The following is a 21,535-nucleotide window of genomic DNA, read 5'->3' as shown; positions in this document are numbered from 1 at the left end:
TGCAAGGGGAGCACTGAGGCTCTGGACCCCTGTGGTACAAGTCCACCCTGGCCTCTCACATGTCTCTGCCCCCATCCTTCACCCTGTCCTGGAGTCGGAGGGAAGGCGCCTCTGAGTTGGTGGGAACAAAAAGAAAGGAGACGACATCCTGACCTTGCCTGGTAAAGGTCAATCAAAAAACAGAAGGCTCACCAGAGAGGACCTAAATAGGGCTTTCTAGCCTCAAAGAATGTGACAATTCTCATGCCTTCCCCACATCACACATCTGGAGAATAGTAAACATCTTGTGAAGAAGCAATAGAGGAGCAGGCTCCCCAGTCCTCCCTAAAAGAGAGAATTCCACAAAGTTGAGTCCCACCCTGCCCTAGGAGCCCAAGGTTGAGGGTGGGCTCACAGAATGGAGATAATGAGAAAGGCTATCACTAGGACTTAAGGCTGGTTTGGGGTAACTACTAGGCAAAGGAGCATCTCAGCCAAGACAAGTTTACAGCCTGCCCAGAAGTAACAGGAAACAGTGGCCATGTCACAACCTGGTCCCCAGTCATTTGTACTAGTACAGCGAAAGGCCATCTGTCCAGACATAGGCTTCCCCTCCACTCAATCAAGCAAATGCATCCAACATACAGCCAGGCCCTCCTAGACTCTTAGTTATCCTTCAGGTTTCCTCAGAAAGCTCTTCTTCTTTAAGAAGCAGCCCACCCCAGTCCTTCTTAGCATCAGGGCTGGGGTGGAGAGGAAGGCAAGAGTCACATGGGAAATGGAAGGGAGGGCTGGCATGGGGCCACAGGGAGCTACCCCAAACCAAAGTCAGGCCACAACCAGCTGAAAAGACGGCTTAGGGCATAAATGCCTTGACTAAAATCAGAACAGGAAGGAGGGTAAAGGGGAAGGGAGTTACAGGTTTTATGCTGATAAGTGCTTTCAGAGGCCAGGATGGAAGCAGGAGAAAAACACAGGGAAATTCAGGCTCACAGGCAATGGACCATGGGCACACTCAAGAGAAAGAACCAAAAGCCAAAAACTACAGTAAGAGATAAAAGAAGAACAGCGTGAGAGGCAAACAGAAAGGAAAGGGGGAAGGCAAGACTATGTATGGAGTGAGCAAAAGGATCTGCAAAGGAAAAAATCAGAATACAGGAAAATGCAGAGAGAAAAGATCAGGAAGAAACCAAACTGAGACAAATGAGAAGCAGGGGTGGGGAAGAAATAAGAGGGAGAAGGGGAGAGAAGCAGAGAACAGAGGGTGAAATGGTGAGAGGAAGAGCAATACTCACCAAAGAGACAGGAGGAGGTGCCGGGAGGAAGAGCTTTCCTCACCAGCATATTTTGTTTCAGAAAAGCAGCAAACTGAGCTGGAATGAATCAGAAAGAATTACAGAATCATAGCCAGCCAGAGAAAGGAAAAAAAGAGAGGGAGTAAGAGAGATATGAAAATGTCTGGAAAATGGTCAACAGGGGCTTTTTCAGGAATTACTGCAGGGTTTGAAATCTGACTCGGCCACTTAGTAGCTCCATGAAATCACCCATCAACTGAAAATAATGAATGTACCTGCCTGGTGGGGCCAGGAACCAGATTCTATGAGCAGCATCAGCAAGTCAAGTGCCAAGGAGAGAGCAAGGCACACAGCAAGGGCCCGTGAGTGTTGGCTGTTGTTACCCCTCCAGCCCGTGAGCTCTGCAGAAGCCAAGCTGCTGCCAGCGGCTCTCCTCCATGATACTCTGGGTCCCACTTCCAACCCAACTCGCCAGTCCGCTTTCTAGAACTCCTTACATTCTCAACTAGCTAGTGCCTCTAGAAGCACAGCAAACTGCTGGCTCTCTCTTCATCAAAAGCCTAAAGGGACACCGCCCACTGGGAAACTGGCTCTGCCCGCCACTTATGAAGATGCGGGTCACAGAGTAGCCACGTGGACCCCAGGAGGCTGGCCTTTTTTCTGTCTTCACCAATCCACTCACACTTCTGCTCCTTGTTAGCCCCCACCCTGGGGCTAAGTCCTGACCCTTTGGCTCCACTAAAAGAAACAAAAACACAAAGGGGAAGAGAGCAGACAGGCCTCCAGTCAGCTCCATGTCTCGCTACTTGACAGCCGGCTCTTCCTAGGCACCTGAGAACCTCCTGGATACACCACCAAACACCAGTGCCCAAGAGTCCCCACCTTGGGGCCTTCCAACCAGATCAAGTGGGGTCAGGGATAAAGCCATGGCTACTGAAGGCTTCTTTTCCACAGCTTCTTATATCGCACTCACTGTTCTGCAAACTCTAATTCAACCAAACAAAGATTTCCCAATCTAATGTAAAACCTCTCTGCAGAGACTCCTGAAAAACTTCATTGGACGTCGCAGCATGGGGATCTTAACTCTTTCCCTCTTTTTTTTTTTTTGGCTTTTTAGGGCCGCACCTGTAGCACATGGAAGTTCCCAGGCTAGGGGTCAAATCGGCCTACACCAGAGCAACATGGGATCTGAGCTGCGTCTGCGACTTACACCACAGTTCATGGCAAGGCCGGATCCTCTGACCCAATGATTGGGGCCAGGGATTGAACCCACATTCTCATGGATACTAGTCATATTTGTTACCACTGAGCCATGACAGGAACACCAGGATCTTAACTCTTGAAGAGCAAAACAAATGAAGGACACAATGCCAGTGGAGTTGCCTAGAACCTACTGAACACAGCCAATCACCCCGTCTGTGGGACCCAGACAGCTCTCTTCTCTGATGCAGGAGTCACTGGATAGGGCCCAAAGAGATGATATTCCAACTGGGAGTCAGAAAAAAATTTGAGGCCAATATACATAGAGTCAGCTCATAATGCCTAACTTCCTTTTCCAAACCCCAAGACAAAGCTATCATTAGTAGAACTACACAGCCACACTAATGCATAGACCTTTTGTGATAATTTTACCCCTGAAAACAGCACTTGGTATTTATTTCAACCTAATTTTGCCTGGACAGAATGTGGGAAAGGGTGCCTCTCACATGCCCCTGGAAAAAGCTGTAGGTGCCAATACTTTCCAACCGCCCATGACATCAACCAGACAAGACAGAAGCCAAGAGAGGCCCCTGGGCCAGAAGGATATACCTTGGGCTTGTTTGTGGGTCAGCATAGCTTCCGTCCGCTGTACATGTCTCTTCAGCAGCTGCGTGCTTCCAATCTGACTGGACTTCTGAGCAGAGGCCACCGTGGTCACTTTGGTCTTGGGACTGGAGGTGGGGCTGCTGGACACACTGGAGAGATCCTGAGTAGGTTAAGAAGGACAAGGGCCAAGCCAAGGTCGTTTGGGTTGACTGTCAATTATCAAGTCCCCCTAGAATTCGTCAGGAATTCCCCTCGTAGGAACTCACAGGCCTGGCAAGGCCAACAGGCAGCCCCCAGGAAGCCAAGGAACCATCTCGGCAGTCCTGATTCCCTGCATTACCTCCGAGCCCGAGGGTGAGGCGGGCAGCTTGGCAGCCGGTGATGCAGGTCGACTGCCCCGCTCGGGGACTTCAAAGGCCAGGTCTCTGCGGGCCATATCCCGGGGCTTCTTCTTTTTCTCAGCATCCTGATCCCGAGGCTCAGAGCCCACATGCCCCTCGGTGCGAGTGAGCACTCCAGTCAGGAAGTCCACGATCTCATCCTAGGGTACAAGGTGCCAAGGCCTCTGAGTCCTTGTCTGGAGAACGGGAACCTCCCCGAGAATGCCTACAAAAACTAATTCACCTTGGCTTTGACTTCAGCTGTGCTGGACCCTCCTGTACACAAAGCCTGGCACCAACCCCAGCCTCAGCCAAAGACCAGCAGGAGCCTGTGCCCTGCGCCCAAGGTGGTACTCAGGGTGCTCCTGCTTTACCCCTCCTCCAGTAAACCCCTCAGACTTTTCTCACATCTTAGAGCATTACCCTCCCTCTCCCCTGTTTCTTTCCCCCCTTCTTTGTTATGATTTGGGCCTCCCAGAGGCCCCGATGGACACACATCCCCCTTAGAGTCAGGAAGCTGCTGCCAACAAGACAAAGCCAAAAAGGTAACAGAAAGGAAGCCTCGCTGAGGAAACCACCTAAAGCAACTATGTACCTGAATACATCGGTCCACCATGCTCTGAGTCAAGCCTTCTGATTTCTTCTTTGCTTTGCTTATTCTAAGAGACAAAAAAAAGGGAAATGTCTGCTTTCTAAACATTCCATGGCATCACGTGGAAATAAGAATGAATTTCTCTTCTATGTTGGTTACTTTTTAGGCCCGAGAAGGAAGACTATGTTAGCCATTGGGCAGGCCTCAAAGCCATAGTTGGCCTCATTCTCTCCTTTCTGAAAGCCACCCTTAACCCCTGTGGCTTCTGACTGGGGGTCTCGGCAGAGTGAGAAACAGGGCACCAAGTGACAGAGTGAAGAAAAACATCCTAAGCCTCCAAATTCTGAGACCCCAATTTACTGGTTGCTGGCCTCTGACCCTGTAGAACATGCTCATTTTACAGACAAGGATGCAGATTCACAGAAGTTAAGTAAACTACCCCAGCTTCTTAACAAAGGAGCCAAGACTACATGAAGGTCTCCCATTTTCAATCCAATGCTCCTGGCACCACGCAAACATGCCTCACAATGGAAATCTCACGAAAGTATTTCTGTCTCTCCCACTCCCTCACCACAACTAGCACACACAATCTATTCTCCTATAGCTAAAAATGTCTGAATTAACAAGAAGACAATGTATTTACGAAGACACTGGCTAGAGCATCTAAGGAGTAGATTTTAGGTCCATGCGAAGGTGTCAAACAACAAAGGCCAGAAGGACCTCTCTGGGTAAGAAATGCGACAAGACAGATGGAAAGAGGCAATTGCTTTAAGCCCTCCAGTTAAAGCACACAAATGAATTTAATATCTCAGACTGCATATATAAAAAAAAGAGGCCCCGTAAAGGATACAATGTGTGATCCTGGATTTGATCCCAGACCAGAAAAGGACACTGGTGAGACAACTGATGAAATCTGAGTCTGCACACCAGATAACAGTATCACATCCATGTTAATCTCCTGGTTTTTTTTGGTTTTTTTTTTTTGGTCTTTTTATGGCCACACCCATGGTATATGGAATTTCCCAGGCTAGGGGTTGAATCGGAGCTGTAGCTGGCTGGCCTACACCACAGCCACAGCAATGCCAGATCCTTAGCCCACTGAGCAGACCAGGGATAGAACTCACATCTTCATGGATGCTAGTACAGTTGGTTACTGCTAAGCCACAACAGGAACTCTAATATCCTGATTTTGATGATTACACTTTGGTTATATAAGATGTTAGTATTTGAGAAATCTGGGTGAACAATACAGGAAATATTTTGTATACTTTTGCAACTTCTTATAAATCTGGATTAGTTTAACATTTTTTAAAAAGTTTTTTAGGGAGTTCCCGTTGTAGCTCAGTGGTAATGAACTTGACTAGTAACCATGAGGATGCAGGTTTGATCCCTGGCCTCGCTTGGTGGGTTAAGGATCTGGCATTGCTGTGAGCTGTGGTGTAGGTCACATACGCAGCTCGGATCTGGTGTTGGTGTGGCTGTGGTGTAGGCTGGCAGCTACAGCTCCGATTCGACCCCTAGCCTGGGAACTTCCATTTGCCATGGGTGCAGCCCTAAAAAGACAAAAAAGAAAAAGAAGTTTTTTAACACCCCCCCTTTCTCTGAACCAGGCTAGCTATCATTACATCAGCACCTTACAGGCATCTCACCAACATGGCTCTCTTGCAGCTCTGGGGGGAACAACCTACCTGAGATTATCATCAGCTCCCCCAACAACCACTAAGCTGTTCTCAGCCCGAATCTTCTCCCGGAAGTCCTCCATGGCTTCAGGGTGACACTGCAGGGAATTCTGACCAATCACAAAGAGGACTGGAGTCTTCATATCCAAGAGTGGATCATCCACATCCTAAAACAGACCTGGGTTTACAATCAGCCAGCTCAAATTCACTGAGCATTGCCCTAGCAAGTCCACTCAGGAGAGTCAGCTAAGCAACTGCAGTCAGACACCAGCCTGGATGAGGCATGCGCTCCCTTCCTCTCAGCTCCCCGTGACCCAGCCACCAGCTGCCCCTGTGCTTACCCCTCTGGGGCCATCCACGGTGAGCAGAGGAAACCCAAGGCAGACAACTGCAGTGACATAGTCCATCACCGACACCTGGAAATAATGGCAGTTTGTCTCCAAGTCAACTGAATTCACTGCAGCTGCACACTACCCAGAATCTAGGGGTGGTCCAGACCTACCATCCAGTCCCACCCTCCTCCCCATTGTAAGCCCTAGGTGTACCAGCCACAGCAGCAGCAGCAATAGCACAGAACACAAGATGTGCTATTCCACCAGCAGCCACCACCTAGAGAAGTGCAGCCTTCATGGACCCCAGCAGAGGGCTGAACCAGAGGATGGCAGATCTAACACTTCTACCCTGTCAATGTGTTAGGCTGGAGTTCCCCCCACTTTTTCCTCCACTAACAGCAAATGCAATCAGAACACAAACGCTGCTCTTTTCCCTTAACTGAAGAAAATCTCTCCCTTCTGAACTTAATAAATAGCTCCCACATACCCCAAATCTCTCAGCACAGTCGCTGACTGAGTACTGCCATCCTTGGGACCAGGGAGTACCACGAGATAGCCTTCTTCCTCCCACATCCCTAGACGTCACACTTGACTACCCCAGGTGACACAGCATAGACCTCGTTTATTGATCCACTTGAGAACTGGGGCTTTGGACATGGCAGGGTCACTAATATATACTAATTAGTCATGCAAACTCATATACACCCAAATTTTTGTAAAATAATAAAGGTTCCTTGATGTCTTAGAAAGGGACAGAACATGAACACAACATTAAATTCCAAAACTATTAAAATTTTTGCTGTCTAAAATTATTGTTTTGTTAAGGTGGGAGAATAGTACTTATGTTTAGGGGGGAAAAGGAAAGAATTTTTTCTGATACATGCTAAAATACAAAAAATAAACAAAATGATGATATTTGTGATGTTCTTCGAAGTAAGTGGAGAAGAGTGAAAGTGGGCAGAAGTAAGATGAAAAAAGCCTGGTCATGAGCCTATCACTGGTAAAGCTGGGCGAGTGGCCCAAGGGCTTATTATACTACTCTATCCTTCCTTTAAGTTTCTGCTTAAAATTTTCCAAAGTTTGTCTCCTACAGTGTGAAAGACAAGTATGTAGGTGAAGCATCTAGCACGGTGCCTGGAATGTAAAATAGGACTTAAGTGCAGCTCGCAGTAGTAGCAGCAGTCTCCAGGACAATCTCCAAATAAGAAAGGGATTACTTACGTGACAGGCCACCAAAGCTCCTGTGTTCCAGCCAATCAAGATAATAGGTTTGTGGGGAAAATGGCTGTGAATCTTTGTGGGAAGAGAAAGAAGACAGTAAGTCAGGAGGCCACACACTGGTGCAGAACATGGACTGAAATAAGAACATTCTCACCTCCAGCACTTTGCTTCTCACTGCCCCAATCATGTGCTCCAGACACTGCAGAACTCCTACCCCACTACCATTGTTCAGCAGATGGGTGGCCACAGGGATGACCTAAAGGGAAGAAAGGGGCGGCCGTGACAGCAGAGTGAAGTTCAAATCTTTCCTCAAGTCTGCTGAGCCACCCTATATCCCTTCACCTTGGATAAGCACCATTTGGACTCCAAACAAAGAGAGAGCTGGGGGATGCTCCACATCAAGTGCATCCATTTCAACCCCCTTCTCCTTTTTGTCTGCTCAATCCTCCAAGACCATAATCCCCCCCACCACCAGGAGGGAGTTCCTCTGGCCCCCACACATACCTTGCCTAAGCAGGACAGCTGAGACTGCCAGAAGCGGTGGCGGCGGGAGGTGGGGAACACGGAACTAGAGGGCCCAGAGGAGGCAATAAGGATGAGAGGAGAGCCAGGGAGCTTGCTCTAGAGAGAAAGAACCCACCAGAGAGCCAGTAAGTAAGAGGTGGTCCTCCACAAAGCCCCAATACCTTTCTCATCCCAACCAATGCCGATCTGCTTATAAAACTATGTTAAGTACTACATGTGGTCAGTTATTTAATGAAAGAAGTTAAATAAGCCATTTATTATCCTCTTGCCAAGGTTCTAATACAGAGTTCTCAAAAAAACTTCATGGGCCATGGTTAAGTCCAACTTACTGGTTTGTTATGAGAAAGCACTCCCACGGCAGGGTCCCAGGGCCTCTTCAGCAAAAGGGACAAGGCTTCAGCTCCTGCAGCCCCTGTCTTTGTGTTGGATGACACAAGCATCCGGTCTATCAAGGTAGGGATCTAGAAGCAAAGGGGAGCAAAATGAAGTCCAAAGCAGGAGACCACAGCATCAGGCAGGAGGACATAGCCCCACTAGCAGCCAGGGACTTCAACTAAGCTTCTTAAACTTCCTCATGAGAAAAAAAATATTAATAAGTAGATGCCTGAAAAATATGCCTCCTATCATTAAAAGTAAATAGATACAATCTTTTGGAAACCAATCTGGTGATGCACATCAAGAGACCTAAATTTATTCCTATTTGTCTCCTAACAAACTACATTAGAAATACACACACACACACACAGTTCCCGTTACGGCTCAATGGGCTAAGAACCTGACATAATATCTGTGAGGATGCAGGTTCAATTCCCGGCTTCACTCAGTGGGTTAAGGATATGGCATTGCTGTGGCTGTGGTGTAGGCAGGCAACCGCAGGTCCAATTCAACCCTGGCTCAGGAACTTCCATATGGTGCAGGTGCGGCCCTAAAAAGAAAAAAGCAAAAAAAAAGAAATACGGGGTTCCCACTGTCTCTCAGTGGGTTAATTACCTGACGTAGCATCTGTGAGGATAAGGGTTCAATCCCTGGCCTTGCTCAGTGAGTTAAGGATCCAGCATTGCCACAAGCTGTGGCACAGGTCACAGATGGAGCTCAGAGCCATTGTTGCCATGGCTGTGGCACAGACCTCAGCAGCAGCTCCAATTCGACCCCTGGCTCTAGAACGTCCATATGCTGTAGATGCAGCCATAAAAAGAAAAATACATAACTAAATAAAGGAAGGAAGAAACACACACACAAGGGTGGAAGTGTGCAAAAGAAAAACTCATTCAATAATAATCAAAACGAGGAAACAAAATAAAGGCATACCTAAAAAAGTAGTTAAGCAAATTATCTACATAATTAGTTATTATGGATTAATTTAAAATAATTTGTAATAACAGAAAGAATTTGCTGAAATGTTAAAGGTAAAGGAGAAAATATAAAAATTATCTCTATTTGGAGTTCCTTCTGTGATGCAGCAGGTTATAAGGATCTAGCATTGTGTCTGCAGTGGCTCGGGCCTGGCACAGCTGGGTTAAGGATCCAGTGTTGCCGCAGCTATAGTGTAGGCTGCAGCAGTGGCTTGGATTCTATCCCTGGCCTGGGGAACTTCCATATGCCACGTGCGTAGCCAAAAACAAACAAACTCTACTCAGGAAAATACCATATGCCTATATTTAATAATGATCTTTATGGAAATATGAGTAATTTTTCCTTTGTTAGACTTCTATATTTTCTAAATTTCTTCAGTGTACATCAGCTGGTTTTACAAATTAAAAAAACAAAAAACAAAAAACAACTCCGCATTATCTTCTAGAGCACTGCAGTGCCTCCAAATAATGCATCCTACTATAGTGAATATACAGTTGACCCTGAACACGGGGTTGGGCCCCCATGCAGCTGAAATCCATGAATAACTTTACAGTTGGCCCTCCGTATCTGTGGTTCCATATTACACTATTACAATTCACCAAAAATGTGACCTCACAGATGTGTAAATATAGGTTTCAGTCACAGTGATGCTTACACTGAGAAAAAAATACCTGTGTGAATCCCACACTACCCACAAAAGGCCGAAATGACCTAGAGGAAAGGAAAGATTTTTAAATGTTAGAGGTAGTTTTCAAAGAATAATAAAAATAAAATTTTTTTGAGAAACTGGAGAATAAAAAGTACTATGGTGATGCAGGTTGTAAAAATTCAGTCCATAGCTAACATCATACTCTGCAGTGAAAAATTGAAAGCTTTTTCTTTAAGATCAGGAACAAGACAAGGATGCCCACTCTCACCAATTTTATTCAACAGAATACTGGAAGCCCTAGCTGGAGCAGTCAGACAAAAAAAAAAAAAAAAAAGTAAAAGGCATCCAAATTAGAAAGGAAGAAGTAAAAACAAAAAACAAACAAAAACAGAAAGGAAGACGTAAAAATGTCATTTCTACACAATAATAGAAAAAGAACGTAAGAAAACATTCTTGTCAACAATTTCATCAAAAAGAATAAAATACCTAGGAATGAATTTAACCAAAGCAGTGAAAGACCTGTACACTATAAACCATTAGACATTAATGAAAGAAACTAAATAAGATACAAATAAATGGAAAGCTAGTCCATGCTGAAAGATTAGAAGAATTAATATTATAAAAATGTCCGTACCACCCAAAACGATCTACTATACAGATTTAATGCAATCCTCATCAAAATTCTAGTGGCATTTTTTCATAGAAACAGAACGAACAATCCCAAAATGTATATGGAACAACAAAAGACCCTGAATAGCCAAAGCAATCTTGAGAAAAAAGACAAGGTTGGAGGCATCATGCTTCTTGATTTCAAATTATTTTTTTACAAGTTACAGTAACCAAAACATAAAAAGACATATAGATAAATGGAACAGAATAGAGAGCCCAGAATTAAACCCACACTTAGATGGTCTATTACTTTATGACAGAGGAACCAAGAAATATGTGGGAAACAGATAGTCTTTTCAATAAATGTTGGGGAAATTGGACAGCTATATATGCAAAGAAACTGGACCACAATATTACATCACACACAAAAACTAACTCAGAATGGATTAGACTTGAATATAAGATCTGAAACCATAAAATTCCTAGAAAAAAGCATAGGCAGTAAGCTCTTTGACATCAGTCTTGGTGATGATTTCTTGGATCTGATACCAAAAGCAAAGGAAGCAAAAGCAAAATAAACAAGTAGGCCTACCAACTAAAAATCTTCTGCATAGCAAAGGGAAACATCAACAAAATGAAAAAGCAACTTAGTGAATGGAAGAAAATATTTACAAATCATGTATCTGATAAGGGGTTAACATCCAAAATATATAAAGAACTCTTGCAACTCAACATCAATAAAATATGCTGATTAAAAAATGAGCATATCACAGAGTTCTCATGTGGCTCAGTGGGTTAAGGATCCAGTGTTGTCGCTGTAGTGGCCCAGGTCATGGCAGTGGCGGGGGTTTGATCCCTGGCCTGGGAACATCCACATGCCACAGGCATGGCCAAAAAAAAAGAGAGGTGGAGACAGACCTGAATAAACATTTTTCCAAAGAAGATCTACAGATGGCCAACAGGTACATGAAAAGACATTCGACATCACTAATCAGGGAAATATAAACCAAAACTACAATGAGCTATCACCTTACACCTGTTAGAATGGCTATTCTAACCCACAAATCAAGTGTTGGCATTCCTGTCATGGTGCAGTGGGTTAAGAATCAAACTGCAGAGGCTTGGGCCCCTGCAAAGGTGCAGGTTCAATCCTGGGCCTGGTGCAGGGAGTTAAAGGTTCTGGTGTTGCCACAGCTATGGCTCAGATTCAGTCCCTGGCCCAGAAACTTCATATGCCACAGGTGCAGCCATAACATTTGAAAAGGAAAGAAAAGAAGAGAAAAAAAACAAGCATTAACAAATGTTAGCAAGGATGTAGAGAAAAGGGAAACCTTGTACATCTCGTGAGAATGTAAACCGGTGCAGCCACTATGAAAAACAACACAGAGGTTCCTCAAAAAATCAAAAATAGAACTACCATATGAGCAAACAATTCTACTTCTGGGTATTTATCCAAAGAAAATGAAAATACTAACTCAAAAAGATATGTGCACCCCTATGTTCACTGCAGCATTATTTACCATAGCCAAGATATGGAAACAACCTAAGTGTCCACTGATAGATAAATAGATAAAAAAAATGTGGCATATATACACACAATGGATTACTATTCAGAATAAAAAAGGAAATCTTGCCATCTGCAACAAACATGGGTGGATCTTGAGGGCATTATGCTAAGTGAAGTAAGTCAGAGAAAGATAAATACCATATGATATCACTTGTATGTAGAATCTAAAAACTAACGAACAGGAATTCCCATCGTGGCACAGCAGAAATGAATCTTACTAGGAACCATGAGGTTGTGGGTTTGGTCCGTGGCCTTGCTCAGTGGGATAAGGATCCGGCGTTGCCATGAGCTGTGGTGTAGGTAGCAGATGTGGCTCAGATCCCGCCTTGCTGTGGCTGTGGTGTAGGCTGGCAGCTGTAACTCCAATTAGACCCCTAGCCTGGGAACCTCCATATGCCGAAGGTGCAGCCCTAAAAAAAAAAAAAAAGCAAAAAGCAAAAAACAAACAAAATCTCATACAAAGAACAGACAGGTGGTTGCCACAGGGAGGGGGTGATAGGTAGGTGAAATGGATAAAAACTATCAAAAAGTAAAAAATAAAGTCATGGGATGCAACGTACAGCATGGTGACTACAGTTAATACCGTACTCTGCATTTGAAAGTTGCTAAGAAAGTAAATCTTAAAAATTCTCCTCACGAGAAAAAAATTTTTGTAACTACATATGGTGACAGACTAGATTTAATGTGGTGATCATTTTGCAATACATATAAATATCCAATTGTTATATCATATACTTAAAACCAATATAATGCTATATGTCAAGTATACCTCAATTAAAATAAAAAGTTCAAGGACAGCATAAACAGACAGATTGTTCCAGGCAGTGACAAGCAAGGACTGAGCTCTTAATTTAAAAAGATCAAAACTTAGGGTTCCCACTGTGTTTCAAAGGGTTAAGAATCTGAATGCAGCAGCTCAGGTCACTGTGGAGGTGTGGGTTCTGTCCTCAGCCCAGTATAGGTTGCAGCTGTGGCTCGGATCTGATCCCTGGCACGGAAACACCCCACTGCAGGGGGGGGGGCGGGACTATAAAAAATAACAATAAAATTATATTAAGAGCAGAACTAGTAAGATTTCTGCATAAGAAATGAGGGGATTATAACTATGAGACTTTCTCAGTTTAATTCAGGAAACAGATGTTTATGCAACACTTTTGTTAAAAGGCACCAGGCTAGTGGGTATTACTGCAAAGGAATTTAATCTGCAATGGTTAATGAAGACAAACACACAAATAACAAAAGGGGGAAGCTGAAAAGTGTTGTAAAGAAAGAGAAGCCTCAGACTGCTATGATTCAAATCATCCCACAGAGAAGAGGGAAGCAAACAGGCAATTTTCATCTGAAAATGCAACATGAAAAGTGAGATTCACTCTGTGGAATTCCAGCAGAAGATGATAAGGAAAAGCTTTTCAGAGATACAGAACATAAACAAGAAAGTACAGGGCTTATTCTTGGCACAGATGGCCTGAAGTCAAGGATTCCAGTGAGGAAGGAGGAACGCTTAAAGCTAGTAACAAAGGCTAGGGCCAAACTGCAAAGTATCTTCACCTTATACTGGCCATTTCCTTGTAACCAACTCTGTAACTGTGAGCCACTCAACACTGAGGTAGAGGATCTGACCTGAATTAGACTTCAAAAGCTTTTATCTGGCAGCAACAGAGTACATTTCTGAAACGACAAAGCCTTGAAACTCACTTTCTATAAATACAGAATATTTAGAAATAATCAATAACCAACTTCTCTGCTTGGAGCTGGGCAAACCATGCTTCCCTGGCCTCTCCAGGCCTGCATCAATCTCAACAGTGAGGAGGCTAGGGTCTATACCTTCCTGCTCCTTTTATTTTTATTTATGTATTTATTCTTTGGCCATGCCCATGGCCAAAAAAGTTCCCAGGCCAGGGATTGGACCTGCACCATAGCTATGTAGAACCATAGCAGTGACAATGCTGGATCCTTAACATGCTGAGCCACCAGGGAATTCCCTCTACTTTCTTTACACTTGATCTAATGGTGAAAGTAGCTGGGCCAAGAGCATGAGCCCATCCACCTGCATTTTCATCCAGCAGGTATATTAGAAGTTTTGGGAAACAATCTAAATATTTGTTGTGAAGCTGACCGTCATGGGAAAATAAGAGCCCAATGATAGAGGAACCACTGGAGCAGAGCCTCCAGTGGACAGCCCCTCAAGGTCTGGAGGCACCAGCGTGTCCTCTGGCATTCCAGCTAACCTGCACTAGGACTGAGCATATTGCACCGTGCACCCCTGTGGAGCCCCACCAGGGGTCCATCATGCTAGAAAAACCTGAACACTACTTTATTCACGTGGGAACATTCAGACAGTAACTAATGTCATCAGGGAGCAGTGTAAACTTCTATACAAGGGAAATTTCCTCAGAGGTATACTGGCCGGGCAAAGCAAGGCAGACAAACGGACCCTGGGCACTACCAACACTAGTTCTCCTGAGGATATCCACCAGTGTTATACTTTTCCCACAGGTAGAATGCTGTGGAGAACATCAGAAATGCACGAAATGGAGTTCCCGTTGTGTCTCAGTGGTAAACAAGTCTGACTAGTAATCATGAAGTTGCAGTTCGATCCTTGGCCTCGCTCAGTGGGTTAGGGATCCAGCGCTGCCGTGAGCTGTGGTGTGGGCTCCCGATGCTGCTCAGATCTGTGTTGCTGTGGCTGTGGCGTAGGCCAGCAGCTATAGCTCCGATTTGACCCCTAGCCTGGGAACCTCCATATGCCTCAGGTGCGACCCTAAAAAGACATAAGACAAAAAAAAAAAAAAAAAAGAAAGAAAGAAAGAAAAAAAGAAATGCACGAAATACTCACAGGCCACCCCTCTCTGCCAGGGACTTGTCTCGGCCCCACACCTGTACCTACGTCTGCCCACCATTTACCTGCCGTGCCCAGGGTTTCCACTGCAAAGGAACAGTGCAGGGGGATGGCTGGGACTATCTTTTGATTAGTCTTTCTCCACTAGAAAATAAGCTCCATCAGAGAATATTTTTGTTTTGCTCAGCCCAGCATACTGTAGGCACAAAATAACTATTTGTCCAATGTATAAATTAACGTCAAATTTCCTACCATGCATTTCATTAACACATCTAATCCTGAGTTTTGTTTTATTTTCACACCAAACCAGTCTTCTTTTGCTTTCAAACAAACTCCACATCCTTCAACTTACAAACAGGTAGGAAACAATGAGTCTGGAAATGTGGGGGGTACAGCTGGGGAAAGCTGCTGGCCAGGCAAATTACAGGAACAAAACAGGCCAGCTTCCTGCAAAGGAGAAGAAAAAGCACTTAAAAGAAAAAGTCAAGGGAGTTCCTATTGTGGCTCAGTGGGCTAAGAACCTGACTAGTATCCATAAGGATGTGGGTTCGAACCCTGGCCTCGCTCAGTGGGTTGAGGATTCTGTGTTGATATAAGCCAGCAGCTGTAGCTCCAATTCAACCCCTAGCCTGGGAACTTCCATATGCCCTACCTGTGGCCCTTAAAAAAAAAAAAAAAAGTCAAGAACTGAACTAATCCAAGTTATCTGAGGCCATTTTGTATCAGAGCAAAACATTCTAAAAATGATGGTACCACTTATAAATCATTAACACTTATTGTGGGTTTCCTATGTGCCAAATTCTGTGCCAAGTATGCTATCTAGGTTAACTAATTTTCACTAAAATCCTAGATAGGTATTATTATTAGCCATTCTTTAGAGATGAGGAAATTGAGACACTAATCCAAGATTACACAGCTAATTAGTGATCAAGGTGAGATCAGCCAGGCAGTCTGCCTCCAGAACCTGTACTCCACCACAATGAACACAGCCCATGCAATAACTGCAATTACAAGAAACGGAATCATGAAGAAAAACAGTTTAACTTTGTGTAATACTGTCCAAGTAAGAAAGCAGGGAAACGTAATGATATGTTTTATAAAGAACGATTAAAGTCAAAGTGTTGCTACTGAAGTCTCGACCAAATCAGAAGAGATGAGGCATTCCGTCACAGTGCTCCCCTGCTTGGAACACCTCCCACCCCCACCCCTGCACCCCGACCTCCACCGCTCCGCCTCCTGCCCCTCTCAGCACTCCTCCCTGGTAAACACTTCATCTTCTCCTTCCTCACCTCACCTCAGAGGTGATTCAAACCACAGGCTGCAAGGCTGCAGAGACTAAACACGTTCTCTGGTTTTCAAGCTCCACACCTCATCAAGGAGACAGGAGATCTGAACACATATACACTGGACGAAAATGTAAAATGATACCATGTCTCCTATTTTTCCATTTGGCCATGCTCACAGTATGCTAAGTTCCAGGGTCAGGGAGCAAACCTGTGCCAAAGGAGTAACCAGAGCCACGGCAGGGACAACACCAGATCCTTAACCAGTGAACTCCATGTCATGTCTCCTATTTTTTTATAGCAAACCTGTTGGCTTCAGTCAGTCCTCCAGGCTGGCCTAGCAATGACCTTGCCCAACCCCACTTTCTAAACCCAAAGCAGAGGCTGGCTACCCCAGGGCAGGGCAGGGAAGATGCCAATCACAGCCTCACCTTCCCTTTCAGCGTCTGCAGAGCATCCAGGTAGGCCGCCAGCATGGGCAGACTCAAGGTCTCCACCAGGGTGGTGTGCAGCCACTGGACCAGCTTGGTGTCCCAGCTCACACTTGCCAGAGCCTGCCGCACTCTCCTCGCACACTTGTCCACAGCAACACGGCGCAGCACTGGCTCGTTACAAGCCTGAAAGGTGTAAGTGGAGTGACAAAGCACGAGGGCCACCTTGTTAGCAACCGGGGTTAGGGTTGGGGGAGTCAGGGGAGTGGGGGGGACCCAACAAGTCAGTCAGCCAGGAAGGCCTGAACTAGGAAGAGCCCACCCTGGAGATTTCTGGAGTCTTACCCCTTCATTGGCCAAGCGGGCAAGCCGGTCAGACTGCAGGGCTTTGAGGATCTTGTTGAATAGCTTGTTCTGGGCCATTGTCCAGCCAGTCCTATAAGAGAAACCCTGAGGAATTAAAGACAAACCCTGGGAACATGCTACATGCATGTACACTCTACAAAGAAGATTACGTCATGTTTTTTGTTCTGAAATAGTGTGACTCGAAGTAGCTCATTACTAAGCTAAAGCACAACACCTAGACTCTGGTCCCAATCCTGCCAGTGAACCTCAGCACATGTCTGTAATAACATACACACTACAAGTCAAAACCAGTCACAGACGAAGTCTTTTGATACTAGCAAAGCTAACTAATTCCCTAGTGACTAAAAAAATCCATTAGTAAACAAAAGTATGGCACTGCAGCACAGTCATACCTGAATTTCACAAGTTGAATATTTCACACAAAAAGGTAGACAGGGTGAGCAAGCATATCCTAGTGTACTAAAACTTCAGACTAAGAGAAAGAGGCCCATTTAAATCAGCTTTAGGAACAAAAATGAAGCGGCTATCCTCCCAATCCTTAATATTCCACCCCTCACTAACCTTTCTTCCTTTGTATATTTTTTCTGTGTATCACACTATTAAAAGAATTGACTTTGGGGGAGTTCCCATGATGGCGCAGTGGTTGACAAATCCCGCTAGGAACCATGGGGTTTCGGGTTCGATCCCTGGCCCTGCTCAGTGGGTTGAGGATCCAGCGTTGCCGTGAGCTGTGGCGTAGGTTGCAGACACGGCTCGGATCCCGAGTTGCTGTGGTTGTGGCATGAGCTGGCGGCTACAGCTCTGATTAGACCCCTAGCCTGGGAACCTCCATGTGCCGCAGGAGCAGCCCTAGAACAGGCAAAAAAAGACAAAAAAAAAAAAGAGTTGACTTTGGAATGGTGTGTTCCATCTAAGGTTAACGGTGTAGCAACCCAGCCTATGACCCTGGCATATACACACTTACCTGCCTTTTTTTTTTTTTTTTTTTTTTGTCTTTTTGTCTTTTTGCCATTTCTTGGGCTGCTCCTGCGGCACATGGAGGTTCCCAGGCTAGGGGTCTAATCGGAGCTATAGCTGCCAGCCTATGCCAGAGCCACAGCAACTCAGGATCCAAGCCACGTCTGCAACCTACACCACAGTTCACGGCAATGCCGGATCCTTAACCCACTGAGCAAGGGCAGGGATCAAACCCGCAACCTCATGGTTCCTAGTCGGATTTGTTAACCACTGCGCCACAACGGGAATTCTTGCTTATTGAAGGCTTTGTTCCTCCTCCCATCCACCCCCACCCCACGCAAATGAGCTGTATACTCCCTACAATTAGAAACCTGTACTACTGCTCTTGTTCCCACCTCATCACACCCAGCCACAGTGTGGAGACTCCTAAAGCTCCCTCCACCCCTCTCCTAGCAATCTTAATTACCGTGATCCAACAACCCCAAAGATACTAAGAGAAAGGTAACTGAAAATGCCCAATTAGTATTTGTTTACCAACTCTCCCTGTCATAAAAATAAACTGGTGATTAAATTTCCTTTAAAAAAATTTAAGTGTAGGCCAGACCCAAATGAGAACCTGGAGTGAGATCAAGGCAGCACTTCAAATCAGTAGGCATCAAGTAAATAGGGCCGAGACAACTACCAGCCAAGTGGAAAAAGGAAATCTGGACTCCAACACATCACTTTCTACACCAAAACAAACTTCCAGTGGAGTAAAAAGTTAAATATTAAAAAATAAACTGACCAAAGTACTAGAAAAAAAATAGTGATTAAAAAATATTTATCAGGATTTCCTGCTGTGGCTCAGCAGATTACGAACTCAACTAGTATCCATGAGATGCAGGTTCAATCCCTGTCCTTGCTCAGTGGGTTGGGGATCCAGTGTTGCTATGAGCTGTGGTGTAGGTCACAGACGTGGCTCAGAACCCACATAGCTGTGGCTGTAGTAGAAGCCTGCAGATGCAGCTTGGAATGAACCCCTAGCCTGGGAACTTCCATATGCCTCAGGTGTAGCCCTAAAAAGCAAAATAAATAAATAAATAAATTATCTACCTGGTCTATATCTTAGAATGTTTAAGGCCTTTCTAAACATGACCTAAAACCTAGAAGCCATAAAAAGATAAATGTAACTACATAAAAATTTCAAATTTATGTAAATGAAAAAATAAAGTTTTATAAACAAAGTCAAAACACAGTAAAAAAAATAAATAAATAACTACCATTTCGTTAAAATAGAAAGAGCAATGGGCAGGAGTTCCTACTGTGGTGCAGTGGGTTAAGGATCCAGTGTTGCTGCAGCTTTGGCATAGGTAGCAACCGCAGCTCGGATTTGATCCCTGGCCCAGGAACTTCCATATGCCATGAGTGCAGCCAAAAAAAAAAACAAACCAAAAAAAAACTATGAGTGAAGAACATGAAAAGGCAATTTGCAAAAATGTACAGTCAACACCCTTCAAAACCAAACATACAAATTAAAATAATATTATTTTTCACCTGTCAAACAGGTAAAAATTTAAGAAGTTCAATCTGTGTTGTAAGGGCATAAAACAGGTCTTCCCAAAGTTTGTTGATGGAAATATAAATTAGTACAATCTTTTGGAATCCAATTTAGAAAATCAATTTTGTAAAAAAACAATCAAAAAACCTAAGTCACAGCATATTCTGCTTGCTACAACTGCTCCATTTATTTATTTATTTATTTATTTATTTTTTTTTTTTTTTTTTTTTTTTTGCTTTTTAGGGCCACACCTGAGGCATATGGAGATTCCCAGGCTAGGCACTGAATCGGAGCTGCAGCTGCAGGCCTACACCACAGCCACAACAATGTGGGATCCAAGCCACATCTGCGACCTATACCACAGCTCACAGCAACACTGGATCCCCAGCCCATTGAGCGAGGACAGGGATGGAACCCACATTCTCATGGATATTAGCAGGGTTCTTAACCCACTGAGCCACAACAGGAACTCTACACTGCCCCATTTCAACCAGCTGAAAGCCAAAATCCTTGCCTCTCCAACCTCATCATCCAGATTGCACCCAGCTTACAGTGCTTTCCCACACTGCCCCCTCCCTCCCACCAGCCCCTGCACATCCTGCAAGCTCCCACATCACAGACTGGACCAGGCCATCCATTCCCCCCACCTCAAATAGTTCCCTCTCCTGCCTCTGGGTCGGTGCCCAAATGTCACCTTCTACTGAGGCTTCCCCTGACTCACCTCTATTTAAAACTGCCAACCCCTCACTCCCAGCCTGGGATTCCCTGTCCCCATTTTCAGCCACATTACCACCTCACATTCTATTCACTTTGTCTGTCTGGTCTGTCTCCCTCTGCTAGAATGTAAAGGCCAAGATGGCAGAGATTTCTGTCCATTCTGTGTAGGTGCTATATCCCCAGCACATACAGTGTATGGCGCACAGCAGGGACTTGAAGATCTGCCAAATAAATAAATGGAAAATTGTATGCATACCACCTTCTATAAACAACCAAATGTAGATTCAAACCCTCACACTCTCTACCACAGTAAGCACCCAGGTGCTGGGCAGCACAGGAGCCCTAAAAAACCACTTAGGCCCACTGTAAATTGAGCCCTTCTGGGTACCAGGTGCTCAAACCACAGGGAAGCGGCTTCAAACATTAACAGTCTCCACTTCTCTTACTTTAGACCAGCATCCACCCCATCATAGCCCACTGACCAGACCCCCTCTTTTCTCCAGGTCATCTTTTTATACGGACACCAATAACATGGCCCAGTAAATACGCAGATAGAAGACAAATTACCTTTTGTTAGGAAAGAGTAAACACCCTCCAGAAAGGGAGGAATAGTTCAGCTTCCTTTCCTTCTATAAAATAAAACCTCCACCTACCACATCTCCAGTTTGACAACTCACCAGTTACACAGTACACAAGAGTAACTGCACACCACTACACAGAACACTAGCTATGAGCCAGGAGCTGGCTGTGTACTCTCAGTCTCCCTGACTGTCAAAGAGGTGGACTACGTGACCTCTAAAGTTCCTTCTAGCGATAAAAAACTCAGGTTAGCTATGATTAGTGATGGGAACAAAAGTTCTGTAAGAGCAGCTGAAGTCCATGATCACAGAATTCTTTACAAGTGCCTTCTATCTTTCTTCTTTTTTCCTCCTCCCCACCTCGCCCATAGCAGATGAAGTTCCCTGGCCAGGGATCAAATCCATGCCACAGCAGCAACCTGAGCCACTGCAGTGACAATGCCAGATCCTTAACCCACTGAGCCACAAGAGAACTCTAGAAGTGCCCTCTATCTTTAATAGCTTTTATTGCCACAGCTAAATCCCTTAACCTCCAAAGCTTCTCATTCTTTTATAACCCCCTTCTGGGGTACTGGAAGCAGTCCTAGGTTTCTTGGCATGGTCCTTTTTCTGATTTTCCCATAGCTCTCTTGGCTTAATTTCTGCTATTTCATCAGGATCTAGTCAGTTTTTTTGGTGATTTGATATTAGAGAGATTCTGGACTTGGGAGACAGCAGGGTAGAAGGTTTTACTCAAAGTTGGGACTCAGGACACCTTGGGACCAGGAAGGCTTGTGGAAACCAGCATCTTAGCCCATTAGTTCATAATCTCATTTTCCTTGACATTATTTAAATATAAAA

At 44.8% G+C, this 21,535-nt stretch overlaps 1 protein-coding gene across 1 annotated transcript in view; it reads right to left on the bottom strand.

Annotated features, from left to right (window-relative positions):
* KANSL3 (KAT8 regulatory NSL complex subunit 3) overlaps window positions 1-21,535 on the bottom strand; it is a 52,060-nt gene that overhangs the window by 19,108 nt on the left and 11,417 nt on the right. Inside the window, 12 exon segments of the mRNA XM_021087273.1 lie at window positions 1,275-1,352; window positions 3,084-3,240; window positions 3,421-3,621; window positions 4,056-4,119; window positions 5,741-5,898; window positions 6,073-6,147; window positions 7,285-7,356; window positions 7,439-7,540; window positions 7,789-7,905; window positions 8,139-8,270; window positions 16,541-16,726; window positions 16,886-16,976. Of these exon segments, the coding sequence (XP_020942932.1) occupies window positions 1,275-1,352; window positions 3,084-3,240; window positions 3,421-3,621; window positions 4,056-4,119; window positions 5,741-5,898; window positions 6,073-6,147; window positions 7,285-7,356; window positions 7,439-7,540; window positions 7,789-7,905; window positions 8,139-8,270; window positions 16,541-16,726; window positions 16,886-16,976 (1,433 nt within the window).

The sequence above is a fragment of the Sus scrofa genome, chromosome 3, assembly GCF_000003025.6.
Source record: "Sus scrofa isolate TJ Tabasco breed Duroc chromosome 3, Sscrofa11.1, whole genome shotgun sequence".
Classification (NCBI taxonomy): Eukaryota; Metazoa; Chordata; class Mammalia; order Artiodactyla; family Suidae; genus Sus; species Sus scrofa.
Note: the sequence above shows the minus strand (reverse complement) of the source record. Positions and strands in the feature narration are given on the sequence as shown.